Source organism: Akebia trifoliata, unplaced genomic scaffold (assembly GCF_017979445.1).
Source record: "Akebia trifoliata isolate Shusen 1 unplaced genomic scaffold, ASM1797944v1 Contig00431, whole genome shotgun sequence".
Classification (NCBI taxonomy): domain Eukaryota; kingdom Viridiplantae; phylum Streptophyta; class Magnoliopsida; order Ranunculales; family Lardizabalaceae; genus Akebia; species Akebia trifoliata.
In genome coordinates, this window is record NW_028237020.1 from 1 (window position 1) to 12526 (window position 12526).

General features: G+C 36.4%; 1 protein-coding gene across 1 annotated transcript; it reads right to left on the reverse strand.

Annotated features, from left to right (window-relative positions):
• Positions 1–9184: 9184 nt before the first annotated feature.
• LOC147381468 (hevamine-A-like) lies at positions 9185–10213 on the reverse strand. The gene has a single exon (XM_086430377.1). It carries the CDS (start codon positions 10142–10144, stop codon positions 9245–9247), a length of 900 nt encoding a protein of 299 aa, XP_086286503.1. The 5' UTR covers positions 10145–10213; the 3' UTR covers positions 9185–9244.
• Positions 10214–12526: the final 2313 nt, after the last annotated feature.

The window sequence follows — 12526 nt, forward strand, 5'->3', positions numbered from 1 at the left end:
ATTTATGAAAATTTTATGTGAAATGATTGTGAACTTTATGAGGGGCATTTTCGTAATTTTGTCAAATTCTGTTAAAATTGGTGAAATGATTTATTTGGTTCCGATTTGTCATTTTATATGTTCGAATGGGCTTTTCTAAGCGTAGCGTAGGCTCTAACGTTGTTTTGAGGTTAAGGGTATTTTGGTAATTTGGTCAATTTTTAGTGATTTTTATCGTGAAGCTTCTTTTTGGTTTGCAAGATGATGATTTCTATGTTTCTAGGGTCGTATTTTCCTAGCGTAGCGTGGTTTCTAAGGTTTTGTTAGTTTGAGATACCTCATCCGGATTTCTAAAACACATCTGGTAACAAAATAAAGCAATGGAATACACATCCATCATTGGGAATCATTGCGATCGGGTTGACGAGTTGATTAATCAGGTGGATGCAAAAATGGGGTGTCTACATAGCTACATGCATCCAGATTGATTTCTCCACAAAATTTCACAAAAACTTCTATCACTTACCTTTACTTTCTTGGCTATACACTGATTGCTTATGCCAGTGTTGCTTTTCTTTTCCTTCACAGAGAGAACATCAATCTTTAAAGTCTAAACACATCACCCCACCTAAAATTTACAGCCACTATGAAGAGTGCAATCTAACAAAAAAAAAAAAAAAATCAAAGATTTCCTAAACCATTCCGCCAATACGCCAATGTATTTTCTTTTATTCGTTGTGGTCTCCAAACATACATCAAGGTGGTTGATCAATGAATTAAGTATGTGAACAAAATCTATTTAATAATTGATTATCATATCGGTTTTTAAAAAACTATCGTTATAAACCTTTCTAGAGTTTGCTAAAAAAACCGCTAAAATTCTATTTATGAAAAAGCGATGTTATAAATCTTTATAGAATTTTCGCGCAATTTTTCACAAAAATTAACCTTTATAACCTCGTTTTATTCGAAATCCAACATTAAGATTAAAACTTGAGCACCTCATTTTCCGCAGTGATGTTTTATATCATACCATTACATTCATTGGGTATGTGTACTTCAATTTTCATCATTTTCGTCAGCAAGAGAAAATCTCTAAGACTTAACACATTTCAAGTAAAGGAGAGTTTATTTCTCAATGATATAATAATAAATGTTCTAGAAGCATCCCACCATTATACACACGTGCACTTTTGCATCAATCGGATAGAATCCCTAAAACTAAAGGACATTACACCCTCATCGTCAGTGAGAACTCACGCTCTACGACCTGACACCCTTTAGTCTGGGAAGATTTTTACCCTCAAGGATCTAGACATCTCGATGAATTGTCGAATATTACTACAAAATGAAATGTTACTGGTTTTTGCATTTGGATGCCGCACTATCCGTTAAAACGGATTTGTCATCTATAGTTTGTTTGCATCTTCTGCAAAAAGGGGCATTTGTAAATATTCCATTTTGCATCCGCCTGATTCAACAATCCATTATCTCGGTTGCTGTGAATTCCTAATGATGAGCAAAGAAAGCTAAGAGATCGAAAAGCTCGATTTAAGCTTCTTCGAACCCTTCTCGGATTCCTCAAATTCCTTTTCAATTTCCTTTATTCTTCAGCCCACTTGACATAGAATTACACATGCTTAGGATCGTCACCACATTTTATACTTGACGTAGGAAAATACATGCTTAGGTTTGCCCCTACGTTTCGACGATTTTAGAAAACAATGCGATGCTAGGTACATGCGACCATGGGGCATAGAAATTATAATTTCTGGGTTCAAATGAAACTTTTCGCCAACATTTGACAAATAAAAAAATTACCAAAATATCCCTGATATTTGGCATTATATCCCCTTTATATTCTCTATTTTGCTATCAAGGAATCCCAAGTGGCCAAAGCTACTTCCATATTTGCAAGGTTCTTTGTTTTTATTATTGTCTCGATTTCGTTCTTATCGATTTGATTGGTTGTTGCAAGAAAACAAGACTCGAACTCGAGCATGATTGACCACGAGTGTCAGATTGTTTAAAGTTCATTAGTTTCAGGACTAACAATGCACCCATTCGTTATTCCAGGTAGACGATCCTCACCTAAAGATAAATCTATCAAAGGGCCTTACATAAAATAATTATTGGGTCATTTTTTAGTGAATCGACTCACTGATTTTTGGTGTTAATAAATCATTCGAATTAATTATTTTTATATATAGAATTAGTGAGTCTTCCCACTGATTTTTGGTGTTAATAAATCCATCAAATTAGTTTTTCATATATAAAGTCAGTGAGTTAACTCACTGATTTTTTGGTGTTAGTAGATTGATGGAATTAGTTTTATAAAGTTAGTAGGTCAACTCATTAATTTTGAAATCATTGGATCAATTAAGTCAAAAGTATTTTTTTTCTCTTTGAAAAACTTGATCAAATTAATTCATCGATTTTGGGTGCGCAAAACAAAAAATTGAATGTTTTCTTTAAAACATGTGCTTTGGAATATATTTTTTTGGCCACATGAGCCTTGCAACGCTAATCTGGTGGATTAGAATTTTTTTCATGATTCTTTTACACAACCTATTGAGGAGAATTTTGTGTTAAATGAAAAAAACCATGTTGAAATTCAATTATTTTGAAGGATCAAGGACATAGAATTTGATTGGTCAACCATAGTATAAAATGTTGATAATGATTAGACCAGCTTAGGATAGGACCCTTGGACCCCTCCCTTGACTTTGGTCTCTTCAAATTGACCCTATGATGATTTAGCCTATTAGCTTAACCTCGGTCTTTCTCCGTTGACCTTATGACCCTTTGAATCATAATAGACACCAATTGTTTTGATCGAGTGAGTTCGATGTCTAACACCTTTCGCAATCTACAATTTGATCCCTTACCCATTTCTCTTATTCGTGGATCGACCCAAATTCAATTTGAAATCATTCTTAGTTCCTAGACCTAAATTAGATAATGACTCCCAAAACCCCAAAAATCCCCCCAAGCAACTTTTTCTATTTAAAAAGTGTAGAGGCTCTTTCACAAAGGCAGCAGGTAAATGTGATAAAGGTTTACATATAAGCAATTTATTACCATAGCTCCATTAATTTAAATATTTCATGATAGTTTTACTGTCATATTTGATGTAACCTTAAAACTACTTCTACAAGTTCATTAGATTAAATGTAGTATAATATTCAATTCCTTTCTCTTCAACTTTTTAAGTTCTCCATTGTTGTTTGTTCATTTTATACTTTCTTTTTAAGTTTCCCATTTCAATGTTATGGTTTTTTTGTTGTTCTATGTTAACATTTACATATGGGGGTAAAGCTACAATAGAGGAGAGAGGTGGGTTTAGCCTAAACTTTGGGTGGTGGTGGGGGGTGTAATGTTAGAATTGCTCTGACTAAATGATTTTTTAGTGATTTTTTTTTTTGGTTTGTGCGTGTGTGGGCTTGGGGGGTTTGAAATTATGTAAATTTGATATCGATTACTTATAGGGAATCAGCAAGAAGTTGATTAGAGAAACATATTTTGTTTTTGCATTTTAAGATAAACCCCACAAGAAGAAAATATTTTATTGTTTTAATGAAGACTTGGGTTTGTTTGTTTAGTGGTATTTTGAGTTGAGTGCTACTTTGAGGAAAGATGGTAGGAAATTCTAAAGGAGTAGCCAATAACATTAACACAAATGGGTATGCTCTGAATTCTAATGGTGTTGAGGAAAAATTTGATGAAATTCGCCGTCTTTTCTATAAATCCAATGGTGACTTGCTGAAGATCGTTCGATGTCAGGGCTGGTGCTTGGGGTAGTTTTTTTTTCAGCTATGGCCATCTTTGGGAAAAAAAATTCAGATCAGGATATGGAAAAGGCCTTGTAGGTCAGTTGATAGAGCCACTGCAGAGAACCTATTTGAAATAATTAATTCAAGGGAAAACATATTGAGACGACTCATTTGGCATTGCACATACTTGAAGTATGTTGAGACAAATCGACAATGCTCTAATTTGTATTCAAGGGAGGACATATTGAAACAACTCATTCTGCTGCATGGAATTGTTCTAATTTGTCTCACTCATGAAGTATTTGGGAGCAGGGGTATTTTTTCTCTCAAATTTGAGATCTTATTTTTTTACCCAAAAACTGTAACTCTAACACCAATGCCGTCAATGGAAGAAGACGATGTGTAGGGGTACATAGTGACTTAGAGATGGCTTTTGATATTTCGAAAGATCTATATAGTACTTGAAAACTATTTAAGTCTCAGATGAAGCTCTTTAAGTCCCAGAAGATCTCTTATGAATATTGTAAAATGGAGAGTCCTTGTTACAAAGTGAAAAATTGCAAACGCAGGGAATATTGTTCCGAAAGTTAAAACATATATGGAGGCAATTCTTTTATTCTTTCTCTTGTTCGGCTACAATTCTTGTTATTTATTTATTTATTTTTATTGTTGTTAACACCATTTCTGTTCATTTTCCTTAGACCTTTTCCACTTCCTTTATAGCTGCAACCCAAGGGGCAAGTGATGTTTCCTATAATTGATAATTATCGATTTTGTTATCATCTTTTGCCTTCCTCCTCATTTTTCAGCAATGTGGTGAAGCATCTCTAGAACATCTCCTAGTCTCCACAAATTTCCATTGGTCTCTATTTGCTAAGGATTCTTAGTACTTGGTGGTAGGGTGAGGGAATTTCTCTCATCAAGTGTATCCATTTCCTCTCGAATATTACATTATAGGCTGAGTCGGAATCTATAACAATAACTTTTGTCAATACAACCTTTAGTCTTGCTAAAATGGGCAAGGAAATTTGTCCCACTGGAAAGGTTGGCATGCCCTTAATTAAACACCATGGTTTGTGCCGACTAGAGACTTAATGATACACCCACTTTTTCTACTGCTCCGAGGAACAAGATGTCAACTGCACTCCCTACATCGATCATGATCCTTCTCGAATCTATGTTTTCGACTAGAAGTATTACGACCAAAGCATCGTAGTAGACTATGGCAAATCCTCCATGGTCTTCTTAAGTGAATATTGTGGCTTTATCTCCCCAAATTGACTCTAGGACCTTTGCGACATTCATCCCCATTGAGACCTGATATACTCTGATTTAATGTCTTACTTTCTTCACTTGCATTCGGGCGTCGTTCCCTATTTGTTTCTCCGCACTGTATTATCCATAAATTGTGTGGACTACTCTACGTCCCTATAGTTCTCATTGTGGTTCTTCTCGGGGTGAAGGAGGAGGCACTTCTTCACCTTGTCGCCTTCACCGTCCTTTTCCCTTCGTGGTAGCTGCCACATATTTCTTGAGCTTCCCATCCTCAATCATATCTTGAATGATATTTTTGAGTCTATATTAATCATCTGTTGGATGATCCCCAGCCTTATGATATTCATAGTAGGACTTCCCTCGGTAATCTTTCGATGGTGGAATAAAGCTTGGATCGTCCTAGATATATCTCAGTATTTTTGACATTTTCGTGTTCAATGTTATATAACTTTTCCTTATTTTCTACACCGACTTTCCCCTTGTATCCTGACTCTTCTTGCTTTTGACCTTTGGTTTCCTAGGTTTTTCAGTTTCTTTCATTGACTTTATCAAGTTCACCATTCTTACTACCGAAGTATGTCTCCTACTTTTCATTGTCTCCTCTACCATGATGTATTTTTCAACTTTCAAGTATAGGTCCTCCAATCGTGTGGGGTCGACTTTGATTAACGAATCATGTAATCGAGTCCCCAGTGTCATCATCGTCGTATAGGCCGCATTTATGATTGCTTCAATTGGATTCTCCACTATTAGTGACCTCATTCTGAACCTGGCAGTAAAAGCTCGAATTGACTCGATGGTTTTTTGCTTTAAGTGAAATAAGGTGTTCACTCCAACCTTCTTCTTCCGATTATGAATGAACTATGTGACAAAGGTTTCTTCAAGCTTAGAGAAATTGTTGATTGGCCTCGGAAGTAAGCCCTAAAACCATGCGATGGCTCCTTGCTTGAGCGGTAATGGAAAAAATTTGCAAAGTAATGCGTCGTCTTCTTGGTATAGACTCATCTAGTTTCGGTAATGGAAAACGTGGTCCAAGGGGTCCTTCGTCCTATCGATTCCCTCAAACTTTGGAGGATGAAAATTTTCTGGCGGGTCGGTTGCTAAAATTGGTGGAGAGAATGATGTTCCTCGAAGCTCCCTGATGATGTCGTGAGCAAGCTAGTTTGCATCCATCCCCCTATTGTTTTCATCGTCCCTTCTTCGGAGAAATTCTTCGACTTCTTCCTTTGTGATGGGATTTTAGGCCTCTAAATTCCCTTCATGCATGTGTGTTCTTATTGAATTCATAGTTTGCTCGAGTTTCATACATTGGGTTCCGTCGTGCCAAGGTTTGTTATGTTGCTCCCCCCTGCTTTCTAGCACCTCTCTTGTTTCTGATCTCTCCAAGAACATCTGTCTTAACTGTTCATTATCTCTTTTAATTGCTTGAATATCGTCCATCTGTTTTTGAAGCCCTTGTTGCATCTTCGTTTTCATCTCAATTAGCATGCACTGGACAACCTACATTGGGTCTTGCAGAACTAAGGGAGCATTCGCTGGCAGAGGGTCTACTGGTGGAGAGTTTGCTGGTGGAGGATTTGCTGGTTCCCTAGTCTCTTCTCTCCTTGGTTTTCCCAAGTTGGTAGTTTTTCCTTGTATCGCTTACCACGAATGGTGTTGTAGATCCAATTTTTTACACTACCTCGAGATTTTCAATTTTTGCCTTGAATTTGTAATTCCTATACTCCTTAGTGTGCCTGCAACACAACCTCTCTGAAGCCCTAGTCAAATTTAGTGTAAAAATTAGGAAAGTCTCCATATGTAAAAAAAAAAAAAAAAGCCTACCTTTTATGTCATCTCCCTCCTTTATTTATAGAGATCCCATCCTGATCTTTTCGTATCCTTTGTTGTTGTCATCTTCCTTTCAATTCAAAATTGTAGTTGGAATGTATTTCCTTTTGAGACACATCTGGATTCACTGAACTACTTTTAGCAACGGATTCCACGTATTTAGGATAATCCCTGATTTTTCGTTAATTAGATCCCTTATAGTTCAGAGTTCAAATATCTATTCTGTCACTGTTATCCCAAGGCCCGATTTCGAGTTAGGCATTGGATTTATCTATCGTCTTATGTTTTTCTTGGATTCGGATGGTCAAGACGTTGTTTCATGACTTTGGGACTCGATTTCACCCTTTGCCGTGTGTCATCGTATGATGTCACCATGAGAATAATCATACACAAATACTATAAAACAAATATTCCCATATATATATATATATAGGGTCCCGTTCGGCACCCTAAGTTTTACCACACACTTTAACAAACGCGTTTTGTCCTACATGGGTTAGAAGTTTCGGAATGGGCTGATTTTTGGTGAGGATGATCTCTATGGTGAGGAGATCATCCTCACCAAAAATCAGCTCATTCCAAAGCTTCTAACCCCATCAAAAATGATTTACAAAAAATTGACGGTCCACGATTTTTCAACTTGTAAACATGGGGCTAAACATTTCGGAATGGGCTGATTTTTGGGGAGGATGATCTTCTAATCATAGAGATCATCCTCACCAAAAATCAGCCCATTCCAAAACTTTTAACCCATGTAGGACAAAAAACGTTTGTTAAAGTGTGTGGTAAAACTTAGGGTGCTGAACATTTCCCATATATATATATATATATATATATGTATGGGTCAGGTTCAAGGGCCATATGAGAAAACATATGTAAAAACTTTCGTTTTAATAAAATTTTAAAATATGAGTTAGAAATTTTGGATTGAGCTGATTTTTTGTGAGGATGATCTCTATGATGGGAAGATCATCAAAAAAAAAAAAAAAATCAGCCCAATCTGAAACTTCTAACCCCATTAAAAGTGATTTAGAATGTGGACCGTCGATTTTTTACCAATTTTTATCACTAATTTGTAAATCACTTTTGATGGATTTAGAAGTTTCTAATTGAGCTGATTTTTTGTGAGGATGATCTTTTCATCATAGTGACCATCATTGCAAAAAATCAGCTCAATCCAAAACCTAACTCTTATTTTGAAAAACGAAGTTTTTTCATATGTTTTCTCATATGGCCCTTGAACCGCCCCCTATATATATATAATATATATATATAACCCAATTATTATCATAATATAAAGCAATTATATTTAAAATAATATATAAGTTAATAAATTTTCAAAACATTAACCTTATCACTAATTTATTTATATATTTAGAATTAGTCTATACTCTATACTTAATAGGAACCACATACATGTTGGAGGATACAACCATATTTGAATTCCATGTCACTAAGAAGATCGTGGTTGGGAAAATCATTCTATCACAATATTTGAAGTTTGACCTAAATAAAGTATAAATCCAAAAATTTCAATTTCAAGTCAAGCTTTCATGAGGATGAGAATGTATGTTGGAGGATACAACCATATTTGAATTCCATGTCACTAACAAGATCGTGGTTGGGAAAATCATTCTATCACAATATTTGAAGTTTGACCTAAATAAAGTATAAATCCAAAATTTTCAATTTCAAGTCAAGCTTTCATGAGGATGAGAATGTGAGGATGAATCAATCTTTCAAATTGACAGATTTTAAAGCTTGGTTACAAATTTCAAATTTCTAAAATAATATATTAAATTAATTATAACGAAAATTCTAATATTAAATAAATATTAAATTTTTTATAAGGGGGTAAGCATAATTTCACCAATTTAATAGGAGAGTCAATCTAAAATACTCAAAATCATTTTTCCTACATACCCATCTGTTTGTGGCCTTCAAAGATAAATGAGTGGTGAACTCGTGATGAATGCACGCAGTTGGATTCGCAGCTGACATGATAAAAGCACAAAATCATAGACCATTTTCATCCACATACACATCTGTGGACTTGTCACATCAGCTGCCTATCCAATCGCGTGCGTTCATCATTAGTCAAGATAAATTTCCCTCGTGGTCTAAACGCGTTTGTAAACAAGACCTAAGCAATAATGAATGGTTCCCACTGACAGAACCTTTTTTTCAAACAGATTCAGTGCTAGTTTAAAAAAAAACACAGTTTCAGCCAAAGCCAAACAGAACATATTTCAATCCAAACCAACCCCAAAATTTTTACCGTAAGACTTCAACAATAAATATCTAAGTTAATAAATCAAGAAATCAAATAAGAGTCAAAAGGAAAATAAATTTTATTTAGGGTTGGCCAAGTAAGACCAATTCATATTTCATACAGCACTCTTAATTGAGGTACTATATCCACTTTGATCATCATAATACTTGGACCATAACATAACACCTCCGTATTTAGGTGAAGTTTTAATAATTGGGAGAATTTGAGAAGTCAACACATTTGCCGGGATAAAACCACTTCCAGCAGCTGCAGGAGCGGCCGGTAACCCTAAGAAGATCTTCTTGGCAGGCACCGTTGAAGTCCATCGATTCCACGAATTCTTAAGGTTTGCAGTGTTACCCGAGCTATATTGACAAGGAGGATTGTTATAAAATTGGACCCACACATAATCGAAGAGACCTGTATTTAGTGCCTCGCCTAAATACCTATCGGGAAACGGACATTGTGGAGCGGCAGTCAAGTACACTTTCTTTCCTCGGCTACTATAGGCGGAGAGGTAACTTGCGAGATCATTCCAATGTTGCGTCGAGCCCGATTCAATGTCAAAATCTATACCATCTAGAATTGCATCTCCTAGGGGCCGCGACGATGATTGTCCCCCAAGGAAATTATTCCATAAGTACTCGGCCACTTGCCTAGCATCATTGGACGATGCTAGGGAGTAACTACCGATACCGCCTCCTAGCGAAAGCATCACCTTAATACCTTGGCTTTGGCAACTTCGAATGCCGTTGCTTACGATGGTGCAACCATTGGTCGATGGGTTACAATGACCAGCAAGATTGATGCTTGGGGTCTGACCATTTCCAAATTGGTTGAGGAAAGCTATGTTGACATAGGCGTATTTTCCTGTGGCACAAGTTTGGGCCAAGGTGCCTTCGTTGCCGTTTTGGCCCCAATATATGGCAATATCGCCCGCTAACGAGTGTCCGACTAATCCGAGGACTACTAGTACTAAAGAGAGCAGTAGAGGTGGTGGTGATTGGTTAGCCATGTTGAGATTGGGTTTTGTAAAACTGGTTCAATCTCACAATTTTGTGTTCAAAGATGTAAGGGGGGTTTCTTTTTATAGGAAATTCAGCCAATAAAATTGACTTGGGACAGCTTAGAAGTCAACTAAATTTTAATATTGAATTTGTAAAATATTTTATTTGATTCTGTACTTCAAGGAGTTTAGAAAGCTATTTCATTCATAATTTAATACCGCACAATCTTATGAGTCCAAGAGGCTCACTTGTTGATGGACCGGCACTCGGTGATTTCTAATAATTGGATTTGAGTTTTTCTTTGTTATAGACTTATAGCGGTCTTATGGACTACTTTAAGATAAATTGTGTGAACTACTCTGCGTCACTATTATTCTCATTGTCGTTTTTCTCAGGGTGGAGGAGGAGGCACTTGTTCATCTTATTGTCTTTGCCGTCCTTTTCCCTCCGTGATTGCTGCCACATATCTCCTAAGTTTCCCGTCCTCAATCATATTTTGAATAATATTTTTGAGTCTGTAGCAATCATCTGTTGGATGATCCCCAATCTTATGATATTCGTAATAGGACTTCCCTCGGTAATCTCTTGGTGGAGGGATAAAGCTTGGATGGTCCCGGATATATCTCAGTATTTTTGACATTTTTGTGTTCAATATTATATAACTTATCCTTGTTCTCCATGCTGACCGTCCCCTTGTATCCTGGCTCCTCTTGCTTCCAACCTTTGGTTTCCTAGGTTGATTAACGACTCATGTTGTCGAGTCCCCAGTGTCACTATCGTCGTATAGGTTGCATATACGATTCCTTTATTTGGATTCTTCACTATTAGTAACCTCGTTTTTAACCTGGCAATAAAAGCTCAAATTGACTGGCATATTTTTTTTTTTACTTTTAAGTATAACAAGGCGTTCATTTCAACCTTCCTCTTCCAATTATGAATGAATTGTGTGACAAAAGTTTCTTCAATCATAGAGAAATTGTTGATTAGCTTCAAAGGTAAGCCTTAAAACCATGCGATGACTCTTTGCTTGAGCGTTGATGGAAAAAGTTTGCAGAGTAGTGGGTCATCTTCTTGGTACAGACTCATCTGGTTCGGTAATGCAAAACGTGGTCCAAGTGGTCATTCGTCTTATCAAATTCCTTAAACTTCGGAGGATGAAAGTTTCCTGGTGAGTCAATTGCTAAAATTACTGGAGAGAATGGTATTCCTCAAAGCTCCCTAATGATGTCACGAGCAAGCTAGTTTGCATCCATCCCTCGATTGTTTTCATCGTACCTTTTTCGAAGAAATTCTTCGACTTACTCCCTTGTGATGGGATTCTAGGCCTCCGAATTCCCTTCGCGCATGTGTTTTTTTATTGAATTCACAATTTGCTCGAGTTTCGTACGCTCGGTTCCGTTGTGCCGAGGTTCGCTATATTGCTTCTCCCTGCTTTCTAGCACCTCCCTTGTTTATGATCTCTCCGAGAGCATCTGTCTTAACTATTCATTCTCTTTTCTGATTTCTTGAATGCCGTCTCTCTGTTGTTGAAGCCCTTATTATATCTTTGTTTTTATCTCAATCAGCATGCACTGGACAACCTGCATTGGGTCTTGTAGAAATAGGGGAGGATTTGCTGGCAAAGGGTTTACTGGTGGAGAGTTTGGTGGTGGAGGATTTGCTAATTCCTCAGTCCCTTCTCAAATTGGTCTTCTTATGTTGGTAGTTTCTCCTTGTATCGCTTTCCACGGATGGTGCCAAATTGTAGATGCAATTTCTTACACTACCTTGAGATCTTCAACTTTTGCCTTGAATCTATAATTTATGTGATCCTTGGTGTGCCTGCAACACAACCTCTTTGACGCCTTAGTCAGATTTAGTGTAAAAATTAACAGATTTTCTGTATGTAAAAAAAAAAAACGTACTTTTTATGTCCTCTCCCTCTTTTATTTATAAAGATCGCATCCTGATTTTAGCATATCCTTTGATGATGTCATCTTCCTTTTAATTCAAAGTTTTAATTGGAATGTATTTCCTTTTGAGTCACGCCTGGATTCATTGAACTAATTTTAGCAACGGATTCCACATATCTAAGATAATCTCTGATTTTTCGTCAATTAGATCCCTTATATTTCAGAGTTCGAATATATGTTCTGTCACTTTAATCTCGAGGTCCGACTCTAAGTTAGGCATTTGATTTATCTATCGTCTTATGCTTCTTTTGGATTCGGATGGTCAAGACGTTACTTCATGACCTTGGGACTCGATTTCACCCTTTGCCATGTGTTATCGTATGATGTTAGCACGAGAATAATCATCCACAATTACTATTAAAAAAAAAAAACTCTCATATATATATAACCCAATTATTATCATGATATAAAGTAATTATATTTAAAATAATATATAAG

What these genes read in the sequence shown, in the direction of transcription:
- LOC147381468 (XM_086430377.1), bottom strand. Translation starts at nt 10,144, where the DNA reads ATGGCTAACCAATCACCACCACCTCTACTGCTCTCTTTAGTACTAGTA.